Source organism: Zosterops lateralis, assembly GCF_965231275.1.
Source record: "Zosterops lateralis genome assembly, chromosome: 19".
In the NCBI taxonomy this organism is placed as follows: Eukaryota; Metazoa; Chordata; class Aves; order Passeriformes; family Zosteropidae; genus Zosterops; species Zosterops lateralis.
The window spans coordinates 3,462,718-3,489,573 of NC_139779.1; the positions used below are offsets into that span (position 1 = coordinate 3,462,718).

General features: G+C 46.8%; 2 protein-coding genes across 3 annotated transcripts; both read right to left on the bottom strand.

The window, feature by feature from the left end:
• Nucleotides 1–918: 918 nt before the first annotated feature.
• Nucleotides 919–8,158, bottom strand: NLE1 (notchless homolog 1). Its single transcript, XM_083875428.1, has 13 exons — nt 8,122–8,158; nt 7,703–7,849; nt 7,402–7,619; nt 7,237–7,316; nt 6,920–6,996; nt 5,566–5,663; nt 3,996–4,188; nt 3,457–3,592; nt 3,135–3,181; nt 2,798–3,000; nt 1,753–1,912; nt 1,597–1,667; nt 919–1,156 (listed from the first exon to the last, which is right to left on the bottom strand). Exons 1-13 carry the CDS (start codon nt 8,128–8,130, stop codon nt 1,144–1,146), a joined length of 1,452 nt encoding a protein of 483 aa, XP_083731554.1. The 5' UTR covers nt 8,131–8,158; the 3' UTR covers nt 919–1,143.
• Nucleotides 8,159–8,707: 549 nt separating this feature from the next.
• On the bottom strand, nt 8,708–26,763 carry AKAP10 (A-kinase anchoring protein 10; the record flags this gene model as incomplete). 2 transcript variants are annotated; one of them, XM_083874951.1, is made up of 15 exons in its annotated part: nt 8,708–9,989; nt 11,025–11,117; nt 11,705–11,757; nt 12,316–12,398; nt 12,742–12,851; nt 14,248–14,421; nt 15,142–15,286; nt 16,306–16,442; nt 17,525–17,648; nt 17,988–18,072; nt 18,526–18,624; nt 20,010–20,531; nt 20,797–20,979; nt 23,055–23,102; nt 26,601–26,763. In XM_083874951.1, 15 exons carry the CDS (start codon nt 26,761–26,763, stop codon nt 9,984–9,986), a joined length of 2,025 nt encoding a protein of 674 aa, XP_083731077.1. In that variant the 3' UTR covers nt 8,708–9,983. The 2 variants fall into 2 exon arrangements, with proteins under 2 accessions (XP_083731077.1, XP_083731076.1); XM_083874950.1 differs by lacking the exon at nt 8,708–9,989 and having other exon boundaries at nt 10,001–11,117.
• Nucleotides 26,764–26,856: the final 93 nt, after the last annotated feature.

Consider the following 26,856-nt stretch of genomic DNA (forward strand, 5'->3'; position numbering starts at 1 on the left):
TAACCTGCTGCAACTAAATCTGACAGTGTAATTTCTGCTCCTTATTAATCACATCTTGATTTTCTCTGTTTTATAAGCATCCTGGAAGTAAACACTTAGTCCAGGTCTATTCATCTCATGATGGCCTGGAAACTTGAATTGACTGATAAAAACGTTCATAAACAAACTTACAAATACTCAGCTGACAGTGTGAATCCCTCTCACCCACTGGGCAAGTAAATGCACTTGAGAAATTCCAGAAGGAGCCAGCTCTGTGCAATGGACGTATTGCCATTTTCTGTGTCAGCCCCAGCCCTGCTGTGAACACATATCCAGGGCAAGGGACAAGTGCCACATAAAATTCCTGCTCCATTCTCCCCCTTCCCCACCCTATCCTTCCTTTCCCCCAAGCCAGTGGTGGATGGGAAATGGACACTCTCTCCCCTGTTCAGAGTCTCATTTTCGTATTCCCAAGAGCTGTTGAAACCTGAAAACTCAGCACAGCTCCAGCAGTCATTTGAAGTCCATGCCTGTTGCACCCTGAACAGATTAGCAAAGGAGTTATCTGCTGTGGATGCAGAGGATCACTGGCAGATAATGCTCAGCACAGCCCACAGGGAAATTGGGCTGTGTGAAAAGGCAAAACCTTACTGGAATAATGAGAAGCCTGGAGTCCTCATTCTCAGCAGATCTTTGTCCCAGACATGCAGCCAAGCACAATTCTGCAATGTAATGATGTGCTGAATTTTCCCACTTCTGTCTCTCTGAAGGCCACACAAGGACAACCCTCTCTGTTCCCACTAAAACCCTCTTCTCCACAGGATTCTTCACAGAGAAAGAAAGGGCACGAGCAGTCTCCACCCTTTGCCTGCCCCTTTCAGGACAATTGCTACTGTGAGGCTGAAATTCCAATAAAAAGCCAGTTGAGATGGAGGCAGATGAGATATCCCTCCTGTGATGTTCAGAGGAAATCATCCTGCAATGCACAGCTCTTAATAAGAACTAAAATTAAAATTTCCTTAAATAAATATAAGGAAAGAGTCCACGAGGGAGAGTTGCCAACGGGAACACGGAGCCGCGTTCGGATCAATCTCTTCATCCATCACCTTGGAGATCTCCCAGGACTGTGCTGAGGGCAGGACCAGCAGCTCCATGTCACTGTTCCTATCGGCGCCATCTGGAAAAGGGAAAGAGCTGCTGTGTCCCTGTGGTGGGGCACCAGACAAGAGCAGCACCACAGGGACCTGGGGTCACCAGCCACAGTTAAATGGCAACCAGCTCCCAGGAATTTGTCTGCATAGCTGGCAGAGGGAAGAAGGTCAGAAAGGAAGACCTGACCAGCTGGTGCAACTGTTTCTTCCCCTCTCCAGGAGTCAAAATATCTGAGTCAAATTTCATCCTGACTGCTCGGCTGGAGGGGCTCTGCTTTCTAGTTATCTCCCAGCAACAGTTCCTGACCTGAGAGAGAGGTCAGGTCTCCAAGCTGGAGTTTGACCCAGTGCTGTGCTCTCTGCAGGGAGATCATGCCCCAACTACCCAGGTCTCTTCAGGGGCACTGTGGCTCTGAGTGACTCGTAGAGTAGCTACAACATCCTCATGGACAAACAGGTTACTCACATCCGCAAACACTTGTCCTTCCCTCCGCTCGCTACCCTCTGTCCATCCGGGCTCCAATCCACTGCATACACCTGGAGTGATGGAAATCAGTCACCTCTGCTGGCAGGAGGGGTCACTCCTGTCTCCCAAACACCTCAGCTCCACCAGGCAGCTCACCTCATCAGCGTGGCCAGGCAGATCAATGGCCAGTTTCCTTGTTTTGGCATCCCAGACCTTGAGGGTGCTGTCGCTGCTGCCGCTCACCAGCAAGCGGCTGTCGGCTGACCAGGCGATCTGGTACACGGCCGAGACGTGGCCCCTCAGCGATGTCAGGTACCTGGGGACAAGGACAGGCCCTTAGAGCAGCAGGTTTTGTTCTAAACTTGCCCTTGCCTTCATGTTTCTTCTCCACCACCACAGCCACAGGATGCCCAGCACACCCCAGGCAGTCAGTTGCTAGATAGAGTCTATCCAAAAACCCTCCCGAGTGGGCTCAGAACCTTCTAGATGATGCCTCTTCAACTCGCCCCCTCTGCCAAGAAGCCCTTATCCAGTGGGCAACAATTCAGCCTCACTGCACAGGTGTGTCCTTCCCTCTCTGGCTGAGCAGCCCAGATTTAGAAGACCTTTAAAATTGACATGAAAGCCAAGCTGATGAGCATTAAGGTTGGTTTGTGAAGGAAGACTGCTGCCTCCAAGAGCTTACCAGTACTGCAGCTGAAAGTTAAAAGCTGGATTACAGGGGCATCCAAATACCAACAGCACTACTTGTAACTACAAGAATTTGCATCATCCAGAACAAGCTGTTCTCTGGCACAAGAGCTGTTTAAACTGGGTCAGTCTCCAGTTCCCAACACACACATCTTCAGGAGATCAGTGGAGTGGAACATCCCATCCCACCACAGCTGTGTCTGCCCCGCAGAACTGACCCTGCAGCAACAGGGTGTGCACACAGGTGCCAGGCAGTGCTGTGGCTGAGTCACAGTGGGGCTGCTGCACACACAGAGCCAAGCATAGACAGCCTGACACAAGACAGATAAGAGACTTCCTAAGGGCAGAAAAAGGCAGAGGCAGCAGAGTGACTTTGTATGAGTTGAGGCTACAGAGATGCTGAACACAGCAGGGAGCTGCTGGCAATGAACTGGGGCCCAGCCCTGTGTGCCCTGAGCATTACACACAGACTCCATACCAGCACCACCTCTAACAGAACAAACCAACTCACTTTCCTGTCCTGCCATCCCAGAGCTTTATGGACTTGTCAAAGGAAGCACTAGCTATTATCCGAGTGTCTGGGGAGAAGAGGACTTGGTTAATCAATGCCTGGTGGCCTGTCATTCTCTCCAGTGGCTTCTTGTCTTCTGCTGGTCTCCAAAGAAACAGGGTGAAATCATCTGACCCTGAGACGAGCCTTTCTGGTTCCGGGCCCTGAAAAAGGAATGAAAGTGCCCAAGTTTTGTACAAACCAGGTGTGGAGAGCTTGGAAGCACACCAGTGTTGGGTTGTTAGAAGTCACACCAGTGACAGTGTTAGAAGTGGCAGCAGGGACAAAAGGGACTTACCCGGACTTGGTTGTACCTCTGCAGTGCTCTGTCTTTCAGTTCTGACACTGAAAAAGCAAAAAGGAGGGTGAGAGATTGGCAATCCTTGGATGAAAAGAAACTTTGTATCCTTGTCATGCCAATTCCAATCTTGGCTCTGCAGGTTCCACAGGAGCGTATGTGAGCGCTCAATTTGCCAAAGGCAATTTGGGACCAAAAGCCCCGAAAAACCAGAGTGACCTCCCAATCCACCAGACTGCTCCACCCTGGCATGGGCAAGAAAAACCTTGACTCCTAGCACGACCAGTCCTCCCCCAGCCTCCAAGGTGTGTGCTGCACTCACAGGAGCCTCTGACATCTTGAGGGTTGATGGTGGCCTCGGCCGGCTCGAAGGCGCCGGTGCGGAGAACGTAGTCAGTGCTCAGGGCCATGGTGTTCACCCAGTGAGCGTGGCCCTGCAGCGTGCGGCACAGGACACCCTGGGGACAGAGCCACCCTCAGGCAGGGACAGCACACAGCCAGGCTGCACAGCACCCACCAGACCCACCAGGCATCAACCCCAAACTTCCCAAACCTGCTTGTCCCCAGCTGCAGGCAGGCTAAGCAGGGAAGACACAACACTGTTGAGCTTCAGGAATCAGTTTCCCTTGCACAACACCCATCAGCTCAGGTTGCTCCAAGGATGTTTCGAGCTTTTAGCCCCATTTAATGCTCTTAAGGATGGAAACATCACACACCCTTGGCAAAAGGTGCCAAGCAACAGGTCAAGATACAGCAGCTCTGTTTTTCAGGGCACAAGCGGTGCCAGGAAGAACAGACAAAGCAACCCCAAAGTGTGCCCAGCCCTCTTTGCCAGCAGCCCAAGGGCAGTCCCTCACTTACATCCTGGCTCCTCCAGACTTTGATGGTCCTGTCCTGGGAGGAGGAGTAGAGCAAGCCATCGCCCCCCCACTTCACACAGGTCACTGACTGCGTGTGGCTTGTGAGGATTTTGTCACACCTGCCCATCAGCGTGTCCCAGATGCGGACGCTGCCGTCCTTGGAGGCACTGGCCAGGTAACGACACTCTGGGTTTCTGGGCAAAGAGATCAAATCAAATCCATTTGTGCAGCTCCCCTGAGCTCCCTCCCCACCAGCCCCAGAGGATTCAAGGGTCCAGCAGGCAATAAAATGCAACTTTCTTTTAGCTTAAGATCAGAGAGAGGCAAGACAGGCAGAGCACTGAGCACTACTGAGAACAAGGTCGCACAAGGCAGGGGAAAGGCAGACAAATGCTTCCTCCAAACCAACTGCTGGGCTGCACTTTGGACAAATTGATCCAGGGTAAACCTGGCAGCTTGGCAATGACCTTGTTTCCACAGCCTTAACCCACTGGCTAACAAGGTCACCACAAACTGGCACCTTCCCTGGGCACAGGCTGGAGAGAGCCCTGGGCAGGGGATCAGCCTCACACAGGGAGCACAGATCCATGGCACTGGAAATGTGTTGGATGTTCCCCTGCCTCTGCCATGCTTCATCTCCAGCCTGTGGACAGAGTGCTTTGAGTTGACAGGGCTGAGAAGAGCAATGTCCATCCACATCCATTGTGGCTCAGGGGGCAAATTAAACACATCTGGAAGCAGCTGGCCACAACCCAGCAAGGACAAAGCAGCCACAACCCTCTATCCTTTGCACATCTTTACCACTCTGCATGGTGGCACCAGCAGTGAGGAAGAGCACAGCCCCTCCCATTGCACTGGAACTGGCTGAAGAAAGAGAACTGCAGCCCTGGCAGGGTCATGTCTCTCCTCTCATTTCCTCATTCCCTTTACAATCATTTTTTGGCTAATCCAGTTAATTGTCTGCAAATAGCTGGAGCTTCCTACTGGCAAATTCAATTTGCAGGGCTCTGCTCTGAAGGGCCCCTTCTCCTTTCTTTTTTATTTATTTCTGTAACATCTTGGATTAATGGCTACAACTGTCCCCCCTCCACCCACCTCTCCCAGAGGGAGCTTTAGCTGGTAAAAGGGATAAGGGGATTGTACAGTTAATCATCCCTCATGATAAACAAACGGGATGACAGAGGCCAGCAGGATCAGGAGAGCAGGAAGGAGTGCTCTGCCCTTGGACACCACCAGGCTTCCCTGCTCCCACCTCAGCATTGCTGGAGCAGCACATCAGTGTTTGTCCAGCACCACAAAAGCAGTGTTTTCCACAGGCAGGTGTGTCTTTTTCCCAGGGGAAAAGAGACACAGCCTGGCAGTGATTCCCCAGCAACCCACAGGGACTGTGAGCAGCAGCTGGGACTCCTGGCTCCCAGCTGCAGACAATTTTCACAGCTCACCTTGAGAGCTGTTCTACACGGCCTTTTTCCTATAACAGGAGAAAGGCAAACAGGAGCAATGCCCTTCAGGCCAGGCTGCTCTTTTCCATAGGAGCAAAGGGGAAGGGCTGAGCTGGCCCCTTGACTTACATGTGGAGCGGTTCCCAGCACAGACATGTGATCCATTTGGAGTGGCCAGAGAGCACCCGGCCGATCTGGCTGCCCGTGGCCGGGTCCCAGAGAAAGATCTGTCCAAGAGAAGAAGCACGAGGGTCGCGTCAGGCCACAGACATCATGTGAATCCCACAGACGCTGGAGCTCCATTTAGAAAGCAGAGGTGTCCTTGGGATCGTGTTTGCACTTGCAGGCAGCAGCAGCAGGGGAAGGTGGCTGGATGCCTTTCCAAATCCCTGCAGCAATCAGCTGACAGTCAAAAGAATGAGACCCAACTGCCCTCTGGTCTGCCTACATTGCTGCTGCTACAAAATTATCTGACTCAACTCCAAAAAGATACAGGTCCCCAAAAATCCACTCTGTGCCAGAGACTCAGTGAGTGTTTGCAGAGCACAGTGAAAGCCACATCCAGCTAAACGCTGCTGATTATCGGATGCTGTGGGTGGGACACATGCTGGTTTTCTCTTGTTGATTCTCTCTCTACATAAATGTTCATCTTAAGAGCCAAGGCATTAGTCATCTCCTACTTAAGAACCTGAGAAAAATAGGGAAAAGGAGGACAAGCAGCTCTCTGGGTTCAATTAAAGGCAGACCAGCACCAAACCATGGCTGAACCACCCTAGCCAAGGACATTTCCTTGGGATTGGCATCACAACTTTGGCAGCTCTGTGAGTGCTGTCATTGCTCCCAGACCATTCAAAGGTCAGAGAAAGCAACTGTCCCATAGCAGCCCATTTAACCACACACTCCTGCTTCCCCAGGCATTTCTACTCTTCAAGCACACAAATCTTGCCCCACAGTGGGGGCTGAACTCCTTTCATGTTCCTGCAAGAGGGAATTTGGCCATGTCTGTGTGAGAACACTGTGGCCAGGCTGCTGCTGCATGGCTGTGTCACACTAACAGCAGCCCTGACCTGTCCTCACTCCAGACACCTCCCTCGTGATGGAGCTGCCTGCCAACAACCACATCCAGAGCCTGGACTCTTTCCTGTATGAAGTGAAAAGCACCTGCCACAACACTCAGCAGGACTCAGCAGCAAGAGCTCTGGTCCTAAAACTTCAGGGGTTTGATGCCAGAGCACTGCCTGGCACAGTGACAATGCCAAGGTGACAATGCCAGGGCACTGCCTGGCACAGTGACAATGCCAAGGTGACAATGCCAGGGCACTGCCTGGCACAGAGATGCTTCCTGCAATACTGTGACACATCCACACACAAAGCTCCTCTGGAGAATGGGAATCCTGCTCAAAACAATGGGACACACCCCTGAAGAGACAAGCCTTCACCCCTAATTCCCCCCCAGCCTCATGCTGATGGAGCCCACATGTACCTGGCTGTTCTTGCAGCCCGAGGCCAGTTTCTTGCCATCAGGAGACCAAGCAATGCTGAGCACCCAGTGCCGGTGACCTGGCAGAGAGAGCACGAGTGGGTGTGAGTGGAGAGCTGTGACTGTCCCTGGTGTCCCAGCAGGAAGCCACCCTCTGTTCCTCCTGGCCAGCCCTTCTTTTTTCACTTTGCCAAAGAGAGCCACTCCTTCCCCAGCCTGGACGGCTCAAACAGCAACAGGGTCTGCTCTGCTTGTCCCCCCAAGGGGGTCCATGAGGGAGAGGGTCACAAGGTGCCCTCCTGGCACACCCCAGCACCCACCTTTAGCTGTGAACTGGGGTGTTTCTGTGCTGAGGTCCCAGAAGCGAACAGTGGTGTCTCCAGAGCCGCTCGCCAGGTACCTGGGAGAGGAGGAACAGCTCAGCACAGTGTCCCCAGGATGGGACAGCAGTACCCTGATCTCTGCCTGCAGCCAGACCCTCGTACTTTCCCGTGGGGCTGAAAGCCACGGAGATGACGGCCTCGGTGTGTCCCTCCAGGGAGCTGGTGCAGCGCGTCACCGCCCGCACCCTGAACACCGCCTGCGGCTGGTAGATGATCTCCAGGACCTTCTCTGTCTCCACGCTCTGCCCTGCCAGGGTCTTCTCCAGCGACGCCACGATCTCGGCATCGTGGACGAAGAAGGCCAGAGGCACCGGCTCATCCTGCGGGAGAAAGGGCAGGTGAGGTAGCGAGGAGCAGCTCCGGGTCGGGGTGCGGGTGCCGGGGAGTTCGGGTGGGGCTTCACCTTCTGTAGGAGGGCGTTGCAGACCAGCTGCAGCTTGTCCGGAGTGATGGTGACCGGCACGTCGAAGGGGGAGCCCAGGCACTCCCCTGCCTCATCGCGGAACTGGATCAGGAGCCGCTGCACATCCTCCTCTTCCGGCGACATGTTCTGCGGGACAGCGGGCTCAGCACCGGGGATCCCACGGGGCAGCGGGCACAGCGCTCCGCCCCAGCAGCGACACCCGCCCGGGGAGACGGAACCTCTACAGGGGAACCCCGCGTAGGGGCCGTGGGAGGGAGAAACACCTAGAGCAGGAGCCGCGCGGGGGAGCCCCAGGGGAGGGCGAGAAGACCGCAACACTCCCAGCCCCGCAGCTTCCATGTGCTGCCTGTCCCAGTCCCGCTCCCCGCCATCCCCATCCCGGTCCCGGTCCCGCTCACCGCGGCCATGTGCGCGCGCCCCCCACGTGGGCCGGAAGCGGCGGGAGCGCCCGAGCGCGGCGCTGCTGCCCCCTGGCGGCCGGCGGTCAGCGCGGAGCTCGGCCCTGGGGCCGCGGGTTCGAGGCCGCGCAGGGACAACTCCCGTGGGGAGGGCACTGCGGCTCTAAAACCTCAGGGGTTTGAGCCCAAAACGACTCAAGATCCGGACCACAGTTTAAAGAAACACAGCCCTGAGCAATACCCATACCCAAATCGGGGACTTGTAATCCCTGAACACACCCAGGATTAGTCGGGATCCTGCCCAGGGGGGAAACTGAGGTAGGGGTGCACTAAAATAGGCAAGAGTTTAGTTCAATACCTTAGGACCAACTCCTGCCCCTTTATACCTTTCCCAGCCCAACTTCTGCCGTGTCCTGTGATTGAACATCTTATTTACTATTTAATAAGAATTAACCTTATTCACTGCCATTAACATAATCCATTAAGAAACGTGGGCAAAATTACCCCTAAAACTCACATAAAAAAAAAAAAATCCCATGCAACTTCAAGCCCCACGAAAACAGAAAAGTGACACAAATTTTAATATTTATATATTTTTAAATCAAAACACAATTAAATATAGTATGTTTTAAGTACATGAATGCTTGGGTATGAGAGAAATAAGAGGTGGTACATAGTACCAAAAACCTATACACAGCCTTTTTTGCTTTTCCATAACAATACAGTGTGTCTCTATACAATCAAATATTGCAACAGAATAACACTTTCTAGTCAATCAAGATATTCTGAACATTGGAAATGATTTGAGTTCTTCGCATAGTGATTTCTTTGCACAAGTCTGAGGAAAAAAGCAATCATTAGAGTTAAAAAAAAAAAAGACCCCAAATAAAAGTGTCGTATACTAAAAATGCAGCAGTAACACAACAGTGAGACACTGAGTACTTCTGCTACCCTGCAAAATCGATTTGCTGGGGAAAAAAAAAAAAAGAGAGGTGCTGTGTAACATGGTAAGTGTTGACAGTGTCAGGGGGAAGGCCAGAGGTCATTAAAAATCGTTTTCCTTTGTAAACCAAACATCTGGAATTAGATGGGTGGAGGACGACAAGCGATGGAGAGTGGCAGCAATTTCTTTTTTCCTTGCTCGTGGGATGGTGAGGACAGGAAGTGGAGCAGCCTGCAGGATCCAACCTTGGATCCACTCAGCCTTGGATCTGCTCTGTGGTGGAAGCAGGGGAGGTGTGTGTGTGTGTGTGTGTGTGCAGGTGTAGGAGCTCGACAAGGAGGAGTTCCTGACCTTTCTACACTGCCTTCAAAGTTAATGCAGTTATGAAGTAAAATACATTTATCTTACAGTTGAATACGCCTCTATTTCAAGTAACGGAAAATTAAACTTAGAACTTTCCAGGCCATTCACTGCCAGTGGATTCGCCCCACAGCCCTTCCAATTCTGTGTTTAAAAATTACAAGAAGTAGAACTAGAAACTACAGCAAAACCTTCCCCTCTGTTGTGGCCTAGGTGTCCCATTCCAGATATTTTGCTTAAAAGTCTTTTTTTTGAGACAGGGTCAAGCGCTTGTGGAGTCGATCACAGTTTCTCAGTGACGCATTTGTAAACTGCATCTTCATCTCAGAACCATCATTACTGTGACTGCCACATACACCAGGGAAAAGTGTTTCTTCACTCTCTACAGTGGAGGTCCAGGATTACTTCTTTTTCATCCTTCCTTGGAAATGAGGGAGATTCTGCCCGTTGGAGTAACAGTGCTTTGTTTTTATTGGCTGTGTTAAAGAATCCACCAATAGGGAAAGTTCACTCGTTCTTAAAGTGGAAAACCAGATTTCCTGTCCTGCAGTTTCTAAAATCATAGCTGGAAAAGGGAAAAACAGTTCATTTTACCCTAAAACATACAAGGTAATTGTTCAATAGAAAGACATTTTGTGTTTAAAAATGTTGAAGCCAGGTTTGTTTGAATTTGGAGGAGAAAAAAGCACCAAACCTAATCCAAACACACTCAACCTTTTGATTACTTGCTTAATTGAATCCAGAGCATCTGCAGCCATTTGAGATTTCTAAATACTGTGCTGAGTGACCTTTTCATCCAGGCAGACTGGAATTGTATCATTTGCAGCCAAGCTATTAAGTGAAATCATTATACAAGTCACTTAAATGTTACTGCTCTATTAGAAAGAAAACACACAGTGAAACTATGGATCCACCCATTTGGATCAAACAACTGGGCTTTGGCACATGTTTACCTTCAATAACTGAACATAATGCAAGTTAAATTTTAGAAACTCGTGTGCCTGAAAGTCAGAAGTACCAGACATTAACATGGTAACCTGCTGTCACTGATATTTCACAAAATCCATTTGCTACCTCAGAACTGGGGTTTTTTAGACAGAGAATGCATGGGCTGTACAACAACACAGCCACTGAGCAACAATACACAAACCTATGGACAGGGTTACTGTGTCTTTTTAAAGTCTGGAGACAGAACTGTGTAAATGAGTGCACTCAAAGAGACAAATTCACTGCTGTTGAGTTCTACTGACACTTCATGCAGAAATACCACTACTGACTAAGAGAACACAGCAAATGTGAGCTCAATTAAGGAATTACACTTCATCCTGCAGCACAGATCACCCTTTTAACTAATTAGGCAGTTTGTAGACTCAAACTAAGTTTAATGTTTGCACAGGAGAACCACCAAGCATCTGTTAAGAAATTCCTACATCACACGTAGGCTGAAACACTTCCAACCTTTGTTTCTTCCTCTCATACTCTGCTGGTTTGAACATTTACCAGCGTAGGTTTCAGCCACAGGAGGAAGGCAAGTGAGAGCTCTGCTCCTCCCACAGTCTGGCTGGAGCCAGATGAAGACAGAAGCCTCTCCACCCCCTACCTTGGTGACCTCCAAAGGCTGCTCACACTGCGCCTGCTGCATGACGTCGTTGACAATCATCTTTGCTATCCTCCAAGCCATCTCTTCTTGAGCCTGAAAAACACAGCCCAAAACACAGATTGCTTCAGGTTCTTACAAGAAAAAAAACCAAAGTGCTCTCAGCACAGCCTTGGAGTCAGGGTAATGTTCACAACTCCATAACCTGTACGAACATATCCTCCCTTGATGGAAATGCACCTGGCTTCCAACCACAGTGTTAACTTCAGTTATTGTACTTAAGGCTTGATGCAATTTTCCAATAGAGTGGAGAGTTTAGATTTATCTCTTGGGGATTTGTCCAAACCCCTAAGAGGGGAAAAAAATGCATCCTGGAATCCATGTGCAGTGGTCACTTCACCATAAAAATCAAACAGCACTTCCACCCCTACTTATAGATCTATAAAACCACAATAAGAAAAACCCTGACTGCAAGCACACACTTAATTAGTTCAACCAGCAAGCACTGGCAAAGAGCAAACTAATTTCACACATACATGCAATCAAATTATATTTAGCACACAGAGCCTCCCTGTTCTTGCTGCAGCAAAAAGATACTCAGAGATAACAGCCAGGATTAAGAACATCAATACTTTATTTCTCTGAAGTGTAAAGTCACAAGAAGAACATGAAATGGGACACACCTCATCTGTATTTCCTTGAACCCATTTCTTCATTGCTTGTGAAAACATGGACCCTGGTTGAGACAAAAACAGCAAGCAAGGTATGTCAGCAAAGTGAGGCACAAAGCTGATTCCTGTCACCCTTCTGAAGGGTTTGCTCTGCTGGCATTCAGGACATGGAGCAGTGGCAGGAAAGACAAGGGACTGCCTGGAGCCATTTGGACACTGAGCCTTTCCCAGAGCTGAAAAGCAGCACCAGCAGCAGGTCCCAGCCTGGTGGGAAGCATGTGGAGAGCTGCAGCTCTTCTGCATCTCAAGACCAAAGCTTTGCAGGTTTGATCACCAGCTCAGCTGCTGACACCTCCATCCCTGCCAGGTTCCCTTGACAGCTCCAAAACTCCCACAGGCTGCTCATGCTCCTCAGAGTCCAGCTGGACCAGAAAAGCAGAATTTGTATAGGAAACTGGGCCAGAGATGGGTTTTGCCTCAGCACAGGCCAATCCCCCACATCACCTCTATTTGGCTTAAAACAGATCTGGAAAGAGTCAAACACTTTGCCTATCTTAACTCCAGCAGGGAAGAGAGCAGCTCTGCAAATGTTTACAGAAATGGAAAGAAAGAGCAAAGCAAACCTTTTGATTTTTTGACATCAGGCTCTGGTTCAGATTCTCTGATGAACTGCCCCAGGTCACTGACTCTTCCAAATGTCATCTTCCTGAGGAGAGGAGTGAAGAACCATGTGGGTGATCGAAAGAACTTTGGCATTATGGAAAGCAGTATTTGACTATATACTTGGCTATATTTTGGAATCAAAGAGGAACAATAACTAAGAGGAAGAGAAAAACCAATTAGAAATATTTTCCTGGCTGTCATTTTGGTCAGAGAAACATTCACTGGGTGTTAAATCACACTATTGAAATAAATTTAGTGTCAAATATTAAGATATGGCCTAAGATCTTGCATTTAGGCCTACTCTCCATGCAGGAGGACACAGCAAAAATGAAACAGAGGTGAAACATGTAACCAGAAAGGAAACAATACATGGAAATGAACCTTACCCTGCATATGTTCGTTGATACAAAGATTCTGGATCCAGACTTGCAGCATCTACAATTATTGCTTCATCAAAATTCTTCAGGATTTTAACATTAGCCTTTTTGATATTGGACTACAAATAAAAATTCTAAGTATTAGTGCCCAATGCAGACAACTGCCAGCTTCTTAACAAAACTGCAATTTTAGTGCTTTTAACACAGATAAAACTGCATCAAGTCTCTAAGCAAGAGTATAAAAGAATTAGTGTGTCTACACAGCCTTGAATTCCCAGCTCATAGGACATTGTTTTTAGCAGAGGATGATAAAGTTCTGTGGACAGAGCCAAAGACACAAAGCCCAGGTCAGCACACGCTGCTGCCTGAGCATTATCAGCTCAACAGATCCATGTGTGCTGGCAAATCATTTGTTGTGAGTCTGGAACGTCCCTCTCCTGCTCTTGGTAAGCAATTCCCAAACACAGATGCCTCCCCCATGCACAGAGAACAAACATTTATCTTCTGGCCTGGAGTATTTATATAAGATTATGGGAAAAAAAAGCCAAGGAAACATCAGAGCAACAGCAGGGAGGGCACAACACACAGTGATCTTTTATTGCCTCAGCATGGAACAGGAACACCAATGGCAGCTCCTTTCCTGCTGTTCTTTATGCAAAAATATGCAGAGACCCAGAGATTCTCCTATTCAGACAAGTAGGAATGCACGCCACAGAAAGGAGCACCTCATTTCCTAAATTGCCCAGCCAATTACCAGCAGTTCCTCCTGCTCAGAGGATCAAGCAGCAGGAGGCTTCAAGAACACAGATTTTATTCCCCACTTCACAGCTAGGGGAGGAATATTCCCTCCTTGTAAATTAGGAGGTTTAAAAATAGTACAAGCAGGTAGTACAGCTTCCAAGTTGCTGGAAAGCCAGGACATGACTAACATTGGTGTGGATACTGGATTTGAAGCTCAGGGTAGCCCTGCAGAGTTCAAAAAAAGCAGCTCTTGCTTGGTTCTTCTGCTCTCAGCTGGGCTTGCAGTTTCCAAGCTGCCCTGGTTAGAAGTTAGCCAGAATCTGCTCTGTGTTTGAGCAGATTGATGCCTCCAGCCCTGAAAATAATTTACTCTTCAGGACAGAAGATCTGGCACTTTAAAAAAACTGAGCACACAAAGCTTGCATGTTTATATTTAAATTTGATACAGTATTCACAAATGTCGATTTTCACCTGAAGTTGTAACTATGGTATTGACAAAATAATGTTATTTCTAATAACAAGCATTCTTAAATATTACGGCATAATGAAAAAGTCTTCAGTAATAGCAGCAGCTTAATAAAGACATCACTGATGTAAAGAAATAACAGCAGCACAAGGCTTTGGGTACAACAAATAGCAGAGACATTTCTGACAGAACTGAACTGCAGGTAGATTAAACACATCCTAACACGACACAGGTTTTAAATGAAAGTGGAATGCTGTTTCCTACAGGGTAAAAACTTGGATATTGACAGAGAAACCCCCAATTGGTACCTGGGAGGCAGAGCCATCCGTGCTCCCTATGGAATCACTGTCAGGAGAGCTACCAGGGCCATGAATACTCAGTGCAATGTTCCCTCCTGGGAATTCATCTCCTCGGACTGAATGGATGAGGTCATTCAAGTATTTGTAGTAAAGGTTGCTGGACAAGAAACCAGGTAGGAAAACCTGAGAGACAGAAGAAGTCCTCTTTAATCAAGGCTGGTCTGCATGGTTAGAGAAGAGCACACAAACATTTCAGTCCTTGTGTATATGGAACACAAGTGAAAGCATCCATGCATGGAATTATTGTGGATTAGCAACTGCACTGCTTTAAGTATTAATCTTACTGCAAAATGAATAAACCAAACTGCCTATTAATCAAATCCCCCAGTAACTGGAACTGAAGTTCAGGGGGTTTTTATTCCCCTCTAGAAACTTAAGCTTGACAGGCAACAGGCTTTATAGTTATTCTGCTTCACTGTTCACAATTCTCTGCAGCTTCAGAATCAAATAATTTATTTCTGGTATCTGGGTATCCCAGAGTTACATTATTAACCACAGCACTTGTATTAGACTTGCAAACAACTCCTACTAAGAGGAAGGAAAATTTTCTAAAGATATAAAATAAGCTGTTGATAGCAATTCATATGGGAGGAAATTCTGTTACTTCCATTAAACTGCAATAATCACCCGAGACAAACATTTCACAGAGCATTAACAGCAGCCAGTGGGTGGTATCTTCAAATCAGCCTGGGGAAAAAAAGAGTCTGGCAGATTTTCCTGAAGCTGTTCTATTATCCAGGTAAACAGGAAGTCAGTGAAGGAACAGGACAAATCAGGGGCACACTATGGAACCTCCACATCACCTTCACTAGGTGTGAACCCCACCCTGAAGAAGGATCTCACCGTCTCCATGGTTGTCCAGGCCTGCCTTAAGGGAGTGGTGAAGCAGTTGGGGAGAGGCCCCCCCTCCCTGCAGATGTTGGATTCGATCTCCAGCCTCACAGAGTCATCAAACCCCAGAGGATGCGTGGCCTGCAGGGAGAAGTACCTGGGGCAGGGCAAGGAAACAACACAAACAGGATTTGCAAACCTCTGGAGGTGCTCTGTGCCCACCTGTGCCCCAGACACTGCAAAAACCTGCACACACCTGGCCCCCAATGACCACAGGTGAGACATCCAGCCCCAGCCCCCCAGAAATGGTTCTGAGAGCCCTGCCCTGAAACACAGATCAAAAACAGGGAATGGAAAACAGGGATGGAGCAGGAAACACCCAGAACTCAAAAGCAGCATTGGCTCTACTCTTCACATCCTTGCAAACGGAGTTTAAGGATGGGGGAATGATTGATGAACTTCTGAGTGAAGCATTTGCTTCCTCTCCAATTATTATTTCCTGCCTGAGTAATAACTCAGGTTGTGGTAGAGCCTCACACTTAACCTTAAGAACAAACACTTCCTGGAAGCAGTTGTGCTGTCTCCCTCCCAACTGTCTTATTGCTAAAGTGAAGCACAAAATACAAGAAGAAAGTTCCTCTCCTAAAAGTCTGGTATTAAAAAGGATCTGATTGCTTCCTTAAAAAAAGGAAATATTTCACAATACTAAGAACAAGCACTAGTTGGCTTTTATTATGTGTGAGAACAGTTTGTACAGGCTCCTTCATGTGGATAACAGTATCTGAACATCAAGGTTTTCTGCAGTGCTTTATGTGCCATTAGGCTTAAATAGCAGATTTTGAGCCTACTAGCAGATCTATTTTCAAATGTATCTTTCATTTTCAAGTGTATCTTCCATTTTCAAATGCCAACCCATCAGCTTTGTTATTTCCCATCCAAACAAACTCAAGTAATCAGGCCCTGAAAATCCTGAATTACGTTTAAGAATGGAATCTTTGTAAGGATTTCTCCTCATGTGTATCAAAAAATTTAAAAAGTTCACGTGTGCAGACACATCAAAAGCCACCTTGATAAATGCACCTCAGCAGAACAGCACAAGAGTGCAGAGAAGTCCCTTTTGCACAGCACAACACAAAGCCACAAGTACAGAGACAAAGGATTGTTGAACTCCCTCACTTGTCATACAAAATCATGGCATCGTTCTGTGCTTCTTGCCCATCATACTGGCCTTTTTTGGCAGCAAGCTGAGACTGGAAGTTATCTGCTGCCAACCAGAACTGCAATACATTAACTGCATCTTCCTTCTCCATGTACTGGAAGGGAAATCAGAAAAAGAGGAGATTAAAGAAGTTTTAGCAAGAAACTTTTAATAATTTTTTTTAACTTCTTTCTTCCCATTTAGAACAAGAAACATAGGCCATGCAAAACTGTTACCAAGACACAGTATTTTGAATTTCTGTTTCAGACAGATTCAATTTGATGGAAAAAAAAAAAAAAAAAAAAAAAAAAAAAAAAAAAAAAAAAAAAAAAAAAAAAGAGAACTTCTGACATTTCTTTTCTGTACTTATTTTCACACTTAGTTTCCAAAAAACTATTTGTCTCATCCTAGGACAGGAAACACCACTTTCATGCTACATTTAGCTTACACTGAGCTCAGCACATTGTCTCAGCTTCCCAAAATGCAGTTTCAAACTACATCAGCTTGTCAGACTCTCAGGACAAGTATGTCAAGAGCTGAGTCCTTAAAGATGCAGGAATCTGAAACTGTGAAATCTTTTATTTAACCTATCACATCACTAAAGGTGCCCTCTCCATATAGCACTGGTTATGATTTGTTATCTGTAATAACACTTCAGGCTTTTACACTCACTACAATGTGAAGATCAAGATGATAAAGCCAAAGCTTCTACAAAGCAAAGAGATTCTGAGAAGCACTCACTGACTGGAGAGGAAATCACAAACAGTCATTCCACAACACAATGGACATGTCTGAACATTTGAATTAGTTCTCTGTGGGGGCAGGAAAAAGTTCAATGCATTTTCTCTTAGAAAAAATACACCTTGGGTGTATTTTATTATATTTAGAATCATAGAATTACAGAATTCTTTGAGTGGAATGGAACCTTAAAAATGATCCACTTCCAGCCTCCTGCCATGGGAAGGGACACCTTCCACTATCTCAGGTTGCTCCAAGCCCCATCCAACCTGGCCTTGGACACTTCCAGGGATTCAGGGGCAGCCACAGCTTCTCTGGGCACCCTGTGCCAGGGCCTCCCCACCCTCACAGGGAACAATTCCTCCCCAATATCCAACCTAAAGCCACCAAGGAATGAACAAATTTTTTTTACATTTGCTAGAAAGGGATCTAAAAGCAAACCCAAACATTGACACTCACCTCAGAGAAGTAGAACAGGGCTGACTCACAGAACAGAATGTCAGCCAGATACACAGTCCCACTGGTCAGCACCTCGATCTGGTATTTACAGAAATGGTGACTCCGCAGAAACTCACTAAAGTGCCTGCACAGAGACAGGGACAGTCAGTTATCAGGGTCAGCAGCACCCAAGGCACCCTCAGAACCAATCAGCTCTTGCCCAGAACTCTGATACTTTTGGTTGGATAAAGGCAGAACAAGCAAGAACCAGGGCAGGTTTGTAAATGGCACAAGAAAGAGATAAAGAAGACAACAGTGTGAACAGCCAAGTTCAGCAAGAATGGATTTGGAGGAGGGGATCTGAGCAGTTTCAAGTACAGAAGACAGCACAGAAAAATGCTGATATGGTTATGTCTGCATAAACATTTTTAAAAGAACCTTTAGGGCAAGAGACACAAGAACCCAAAACATTGCTTCAACTCACTCTTGTTCCATTGCACTGAACACTATGGACTGTGCTGTAACAAAGCAGTTGGGATCCACTTGGCCATCCTCCCCACAGATCTTTGCTGCAAAGAAAGACCAGGTTAATTTTAACATGGGTTTGGCTGATGGAGCTGAAAGGCACGAGCAAGGACTAGTTAATGAAAAATTGCAGTTCAAACCCACCACAATCAGCTGGTTCTGACTGAGCAAAGAGCTTTCAAAGCTGGCCAGAAAATAATAACATGGCTAAAGTATTTGATTGAGACTCATATCTGGATCTCCTTCATAATCACCAAGAATTCTTTCCTTAATTTAAACAAAATATCTTTCTCTAATTTAAAAAAAAATTAAAAAAAAATATGAGGATATTCACAGCTCTGCTGAAGGTCAGATCCACTAATACTTGTAATCTATCTTTTTATAGCTGCCTTTAAAATTCATAAAAATAAAGACAAATACAAGTGTGTGACGTGTTAGAGACATTTTTATGGGGACAGAGCAGCTCTGAAATGAGGAAGCAGTGAATTCATTCTTACCAACTATGTCATTTCTCATTGCTTCTGTAATAGGGATTGGTTTAGCAGCATCTGGAGAAATATATTTGGTAAAAGTACTAACTGCATCTCGTTCTATACCTGCGGGGAAGAAACACAGAATCAAACTTGGAATTCCTTGGTAGGAGTGAGTAACAAATGTTTGCTCTTCAGAAAAGCAGGTGTCTAATCCTCAGTGATGTTTCCACTGCAGGATATTCATATTCTGCTCCTGACCAGCTGCAGGGACTCTGTGATCTCCAGCCAGGTCACAACAAACCCAGCATGGACCAAGAAGGAATAAAACAACAGAGCTCCAAATTTTCCCTACCACCACACAAGGCAGAACGCACTTCCTCAGCTGCACACCACAGTCCCACAAGCAACACCTTTCAGGCAAGTGAAAGTCCTATTTTTTAGTTCTCATCACAGAGAAATCACTTGCATTATATAGGAATTACTAAGGAAAAAAACTCTTAAAATGAGATGCCTCAAACAACTTGTGTTCTCTACACATCATCTTGTGAGACTTGGGACTCTGCTCTGGAAGAGAGAAAAAAAATTACACTCAAATGTTTTTCAGGTTTCTCAAGAAGGACCCTGTGTTTTCAAATTCTTTTAAGACATCAGAAAGCAGAGGTGCTTTGATGACTAAAACATCATTTTCCTTGTTTAAGTGACTTAGGGGCTGAGGTTATCTATTGTGGAGGCACATGATAAATGACTACATGAGAAAGACAAACAGCAAGAGAAAGGGATGCAACACGAGGAAACAGTTGGGCAAACAAAAGGAACCAATATGAAGAAAGAAGTGTTTCCTTTTTGCCTGCAGACTTGCACAAATGAGGGAGGACTGAGTAGATACAAAGTAGAGAAACATGTTACTGTGCATGTAGCTCACTACCAAAAGGAAATATTTTAATTTCATTCTTACTTCCAGCAGCCTCTGAAGAGGTGGAATCCAAATGACAACAAATCAGTTACAAGGGGAGGAACTCTATCAAATAAATCCAAGAACAAAAACAGTACATTCCACACAGAAATCTCCACAAGTCTCTTGCAACCACTACTTATGTCATTTTATGTAATACAGGATATTTACCTTCCATGGCAAGTTAATTATCAGTTCTCAGCCCCACCATCCAAACTTTCTGCAATTCTTTTAAGGTGGGGTTGGATGGGATGGGTGAGAGAAGAACTGGACATAGCAACATTCACTTAATTTCTTATGATTACACATGGAAGAACAGAAGCAACCTAAGCTCATTGAGTACACAATGATTTTGAAGTCTCTTCAGCAGCTTTTTTTATTTTTAAACAAGTCAAACAATACATAGCTCAAACTGACCAGTAGCCAGTTAACATCAGTGATACATAAAACTCTCTTCCTTGCAACATCACATCAGGCTGGCTTAGAACCTGAAAACTGCACACAAACCTTTCCCATTTCCCACCTTTTCAACCAAAAGGAAACACACAGCACTTACTTTTCATGAGTTTTCCTGACAAGTCCTTTAGTGCAGAGGAGGGGCTGTTTCTATTTGATACTGAAAGCTTGGAAGATTCTTGCTGATCAGCTGGAAGAGAGGGAGTCCCCGTGTCTGTTTTCCTCAGCGTCAGAGCCCCAGAGCCGCGGCCACCCCGGCCTGGCAGCCCCACGTGGTTCTGGCCGCTGGCAGTTCTGTCAGGCTGGACCCCAGAGCCCTCCAGCCTCTCCTCCAGCCACCCAGCAGGAGGAGAGGAGGCCAATTCCTGCTGTTTGGAGGGGGACACGGGCTCTGCCAGGGAGCTCTGCTTCACCGTGTTGAGGCTGTGAGCGCGGATGCGGGACCAGGTGGTGGAGTGGAAGCTCTCGGCCTCTAACCAGAATTTCACCAGGTGCTCCATCCTGCGCAGCTCCATGAACTGGATGAAGTAAGGGAGGGCTACACTGTCCTGCAGGACTTGTTCAAGGGTCTTGGAAAGGCTTGATTTGGTCTCTTGAGCCTGGTAGTTCAGACACGATCTGCCTAAAGGAAAACGCGAAAGGGAGTGAGTCCGTATTGTACCCACAGACGTGGGGGTTGGATACAAAAGTCTCCTGTAATGCAACAGTGAAGAGGCAATTCCAACATAATGACAAAGCAAAGGAATTGTCTGTTCTCTTCAAAACCCTCCCAGGTTAACCCTCCAGCAGCCACACTTTTATTACCTATTTGTTTAGCTGAAAACCAAAGGATGGTGAGTGCACCAGGAATACACAGAATAAAATAAAAACAATCATTACAGCCTTACCTAAGTCTCCAAAGTGAGCAGCTTCCATGTGACTCGGCTGCTTCTTGAGGGCAGCTGTGCGGCTGCTGGAGAAGGAGTCCATGTTGGCAGAGATGGCATTGATGGCCACATGGCTTGGTCCTGCAGCCTCCAGCAAGGCATGATTCCTAGTGCTTCTCTGAGGGGAATGTACAGGGACTGGAGCTGCAATCGAGACAGGAATTGTTAAAGCACAAGGACCCCAAGATCTCTTCTAAACATTTCCTGATGCTAAGCACTCCAAAATACACCAGGGAGTTTGCAAGAGTCAGTCTTATTAAAACCTCACCATATCACTGTGTGTCATCTTTGATTAAGACAAGTTTTATTATTGCAAGAATAAACTCACTCCAACCCACCTCTATTTTCCTTATTCAGCAGCAAATCAAGAGATGCCACGTCTAAGTTTACATGTGAAATATTCCTGAGTCTTCCTGCTTCCTTGATAACCACTTCTGTAACAACTTTACACTCTGACTCTAAATTGTCAGCAATTTAGTTTAGTTCCAATGCTCCTGCCAATTTATTCCCATGCCTTTATGAAAGCTAAAATGTGTTAAAAAATCCTGAACTACAAACCTACCTGTGAGGTTTAATAAAAGTTATTTCTCAAAAATATTTTTGTTGGTTCTGCTTGGTTGCAAGAGGAAAAAAAAAGCAATAAGGAAATACCTCTGATGAAACTCAGGTTATAAACTTTAACCCCCTCTGGCTGTTTCAGGATACGAGTGGCTACTGGTGCTCAAAAAGAACAAATAAGAACCTCCTCACACAAAATTCTGCTAATTGTTAATTGATGACAAAGCTGAAAAAAAACCCAAATATGCTCACAGCAGATTCCAAAAGCTCTCAGGAAGCTGTGTTAGATGAGAATGTCACACAGGGACATCTTACACCTCTGACTCAAAAATAAAGCACATCAGATGAGCTGATTATCTCAGCACCTCCCAGGGATGTGTTCCATCAAGGTGTCAGGCAAGTCGGACTTCATGACTTCCATGCTGCATCATTTTATTTTTATTCCCAATTCTATCACAGCAGTTGACAATTTCACACTCAGATGTCACAGCACAGACACCTCAGGAGCAATGGAAACATTTAAATTATTGCCCAGTGTTTGTGCAGCTGCAGGATTGGACATCAAGACACCACTTGCTGCTTCTTAGAAAGCCTCTGGGTATTTCATACCAGCAAAAATGGAGAAAATACCTTTTTTCCAAGGCCGGGGGATGCCAGCAGTGGGAAAATTCGGTGGAGGCTACTTGTGTAGAACCAGAGACACACTTCTCATAATGCTACAAGCTTTTGTCAATTAGATTTAACCTTATTTTATATTATGGACATTTGAGAAAAAATGTTCTTCTCTCTCTAAGGGTCAAACAAAGGTGGCCTCTGCTGCAGCAGCTCACAATGTGCAAGACTATAAGTTTTCAAGTTTATTTTTATTTTCAGGGTCACCATACTGGTAGTTGCACTGAAAGGTGAGGTGTGGCTATGAAATGGATGCAACTCACTGTTTCCTGCATTTGACTTGAAAGACAGACCACCAAGGTGAAAAAAGCCTGTAATTTTCTCTTGATGTGCAGATAACACATTACCAAGTAGAGAAACAGGATTTTGTCTGAGGGTATAAAAGTAACAGATCAGATTCTGGCATTTACCTCCTCTCCTTTCAGTACTGCAAGAAAACCTGACAGGATAAGGAAACTTGTTTTCCTACAGTTTATAAATCTCTTTTCCACCAAGATTTTTCCTCCTCTCCTAAGAGATTCAGCAGCAAAACCTCTGCACCACACAGAGCAGCAGAATGGCTTGTTCAGGATTTGAATCATCAGCCCCATCAAAGTTAAATCTGCAGCTCCTTCTGCAAATCAGACACAGTGAAGCTGCACTTTCCAAACTCCAAAGGACACTGCACCTGAGCAAGAAACTTCAGGAGCAATTTATTGTGGATAAGGAACAACCACTACATGCAAGGTGACCGGATTGCCTGATCACTTTGAATTAAAGCTCATGCCTGACATAACTTAATAACCTTCTGCACCTACAGATTCAGCAAGATGAGGAGGAAAGATTAGTTACTATAAATACCCAGAAACAGAATTAAGTTCTGGGTTTGTGTTGGGTTCGATGCACAGGTCAGATCTGTACTCAGGAATAAGGAAATGATCCTGTTGGGTAAGATAAAAATGGTGGATGATGGCAGAGATCTGAATTTACAGACAAAAGTTTGATCTTACTTTTAATTGTTTTCACATCTGTGGTCTTTTCTTGTTCTTTGCCTTTCACTGTAAAATACAAGGGAAAATGTTAATGCTATTTTGGGTCACTAATGGCATTTACCTGAGAATGGACACAGAATTCCCAACATCAGCAAGTATCAGAGGCAGATGGAAACTATAATTTTGTTAAAAGTGATTTCTCATTTAAATTGCACATCCAGTAACTGACAGAGGCTTTCAAAGCTTTTTCTGTTGACTTACTTTCAAAAGCAAAACCTTGTCATCCATTAATTAAGTTTCATAACATACAGTCTGTTAAATTTCCATGGAGGAAGATGTTTATGGATTAAAGCTCCATTCAGGGTGACTTTAATAAACAGCACAAAGTGGGCAGAGCGGGAAAGGTGTGTCTGAAGTGTAGAGCACTGGCAAGTGCTCTCTGTGAACCAAAAAATCACCTAAAAACAAGATCTCACTTGTGGTACAGGAAGAGCAGCAGAGCACCCAACACTGAGGAGATGTGGGCTGGCTCTGGCTCCATGGAGCTGCTCCCATGCACATCATGGATACCACAGAATGCTCTGGAAACTCCCTGCAAAGAGTTAATTCTCTCACAAACAGTCTTGCTTAATCATCATCAAACCCCGGGTGAGCAACTGATGGGGAGATAACACTGTAAAAAGTTGTGATGGAAAAGTGCTTCGGGGATTTATTTTTTTAAAAAATACTACTATTTTTTAAAGGAAGCTCCTAAAGGAAGTGAAGGAGGAGATCTGTTCAAAACAAAAATAAAGAAGCCCAAGCAGCACATAAACAGGATGGCAGAGAAACAAATGCAGGGGTGATATTGGAGAATGTGATCCCCAACCAGGGAGGCAGCTCCAGGCCAGGATTATTACTACAAATAGGTCATCCCTGAGCACCGACCGTGGAGCCCTTCCTAAGGGTAACCACAAGGCACAGCTCACCACAATCCCACATTTACATCACAAAAAAAACCCACCCAAAGCCTTCCTATCCCGACCTGAGGATGTTAAATATTTCAAAGGGGAACTCCGGTCTCCGGTTACATAATTGCCCTGGCCCGGTGGCTGCAGCGCTGCCTCCATCCAGCCTCCCCTGCGAGCACAAACGCTGCAGGGCTGCAAATTGCCCGAAAATTTCAGCTGCCAGGGAGCAGATTCTGTGACAGAGGGGTTTAAGTGTCTGTTAGAAGAGGAGGATTCTTTCCACACTGACCTGCAGCCCGACGCAGCCGTGAGCAGGGAGAGTAACCAGCCTTTATATAACTGGAGCTGATGGACAGGAGAGGAATCGCCGAGGAACTGAACCAAGCAACCTCTGCCAACTCTCACCTTCCCCAAATCACTCCAATATTTCATCAAACCGGTTCCTAGCTATCAGCAGTAATTCCTGGCTTTCACACCAGAGCCCTCCATAAGCCTATTTTCAGTTTAAATACCTCTGTTCCTTCTTTCCAAGCTACTCAGTTCCTCCCTAAATACCTACTTACAACTGGAAATACGAACTCCAGGCTCGTGTCCCAGCCCTTTCCACACAGGCTGCTTGTGTTCCCAGCAGCTCTGAGCACGACCAAGTGACATCAGTAACAGCAGGGGACAAAAACCAGCTCTGATCCAGCACCAGCCCAAATTTTAGAGAGAGAAGTTTCAGTGCATGAATTCACTTTCACTTCCCCCAAAAAGCGGATGCTGTGTGGTGCCTGTGTGAAACCAGAAGGAACCACAGAACGGGGACTGAGGGTGAGATTTCCAGTGGCCAATCCCATTCCTAAGGGTGCCAAAGCAGCATGTGATGCTCCAGAGTTTTAATTCATATCTTGAAATGCTCTGAACAAACTCGAGAAGTGTTCACAGTGTGTCAACAGTGCACAAAAAAAAATGACGAGAACCTGCTGAGGTCAGCCGGGTTGTGGGACTCAAAGTTATTCCCAAGATGTCCCCAGGGATGAGCTGTTCCACCGGCAGCAGTTTCATAACCTGCCCTCAAGCGCCCAGCTCACCTGTTATACTTTGATTTCTTAACCCATCATCCACCCTCAGACTGCCAGACCTTTATTTTAAGGCCCCAGCTATAAAAACACTTCACTCTCGGTTTTGGTTTTTCTACAGGTCAGTTGCTTTATGATCCTTGCTGTGGCTTAATTTAAAATGAGTTTTAATTTTTACCCGCTGCAATATCCTCTTAAGCTCAGCCCAGGAACACTGGTGTTTGCTGGATTTTGGACTGCACGTGGCCAGAGTTTTATCCTAAGCCTTAATGTGCTGCTTTCCTCACAGCTTCAGTTCAAATCTTCTCTAAAAGCCAAATCTAAAAACAGAGATCACACCACATAGAGCTTTTTATGCACAGCCCAGATGAAAGGTTGCTTTTCTCCTCTCCTTCCCAGCGTCTCTCTGGGGCATTTAGTGCTGATTTGCCTCTCTGACCAAAGATCCTTTAATCAAAGGAGCACAGATCCTCAATTACACTTCTCAGATAATCAGACCTTTCATGGCTTTCTCCCTGAGAAAGTTTCCACCCAAGCCGACCTTGTCCCTGTGATCCCACAGCAGGATGGAACTTCAGCTCCACAATCCTCAATGAAGCAGCAGGAGCTCTTTTTGAAGAGTTTATAACCACTATCAAAGTTTGATTCTGCAGCCCAACATTTGTATATAAACACCCCAAAAGGGATTATGGCACTTGCAAAGCCCTCAGTGGCTTCCAGAGTCTCCAGATCTGTTAGTAAGAACAGAAATTTAGACCCATTTCTCCCACAATGACTGCACTAATCTCCCCAAAGAGTGACATTTTCAGTGCTGCTGCTTTGGCTGAGCAAGACCCAGAGGATGAGTGAGCCAAGAGCATCAACATCACCCTAGGTACCACATTCCTGCCTCCCAGGACGTGCATTTTGGGTTCAGTAACCCAGAAAGGACAGAGCTGCATCAGAAGGTTGCATTGCTCCAGCTACAGCATCACGAGGAAACAGAACTTTCCCAAGGGGCCCTTCCTAAAAGATGCCACTTTCAACAAAAACCACCCAAACCACAATAGGGCGGGTGGAGAGCGCAGCGCCCTGCCTGCAGCACGGGCACAAAGTGCCTTCAGAACGCTCCCAGCACTCCCAGAGAACACTTCAACTGCCCCTACTTGAGCTGCCGGAGTATTATAAATATTTCAGGAGCCCTGAAATATTTCCCAGCTTGTGCTCCCTAACAAATCTATTACAGAATACACTGCCAATGACTCCTTTGGCTTTCACGGAGGGCTCAGTGCGATGAGGTCCCTTTTTCACTGAGATTTTCAGCAGCTGCTACCTATACATTCTTATTTTTACAAAGCCGGGTATGTCAGCGCTGTGAAAAAAATTATCTGTAAAAGGCTCAGAGGCTCAAACCCTGCAGGGCGCGTGGGAGGTGCTACAGCCCCCTCCCGCCCCGGGCACGGTCCGGAGCCGCCGGGAGCCGCAGCCGGGAATCGCTGCCGCTGCCCGGAGAGACCCCCGACCCCGCCCGGCCCCCCGAGCCCCCCCAGCCCCGCGGGAGGACTGACACTGACCGTCATTGGCGGGGAGGCCGCTCCTCGGGGCCCGCGCGTCCTGGCGGGGCCCGGCGGCGATGCCCGGCGGGGCAGGGCTGGGGCCCGGCAGCCGCGCGGGGGACGAGCCCGGCGGCCGCCCGCCCGCCGCCGCCCCTCTGCCTTTCCGCCTGAAGAAGGACATCGCGCCGGGGAGGGGGCGAGGCGGCCGCCGGGGCGGGGGAAGGCGGGAGGGAGGGAAGGCAGCGCGCCGGGTCCTATGAATGAGGCCGCTGCG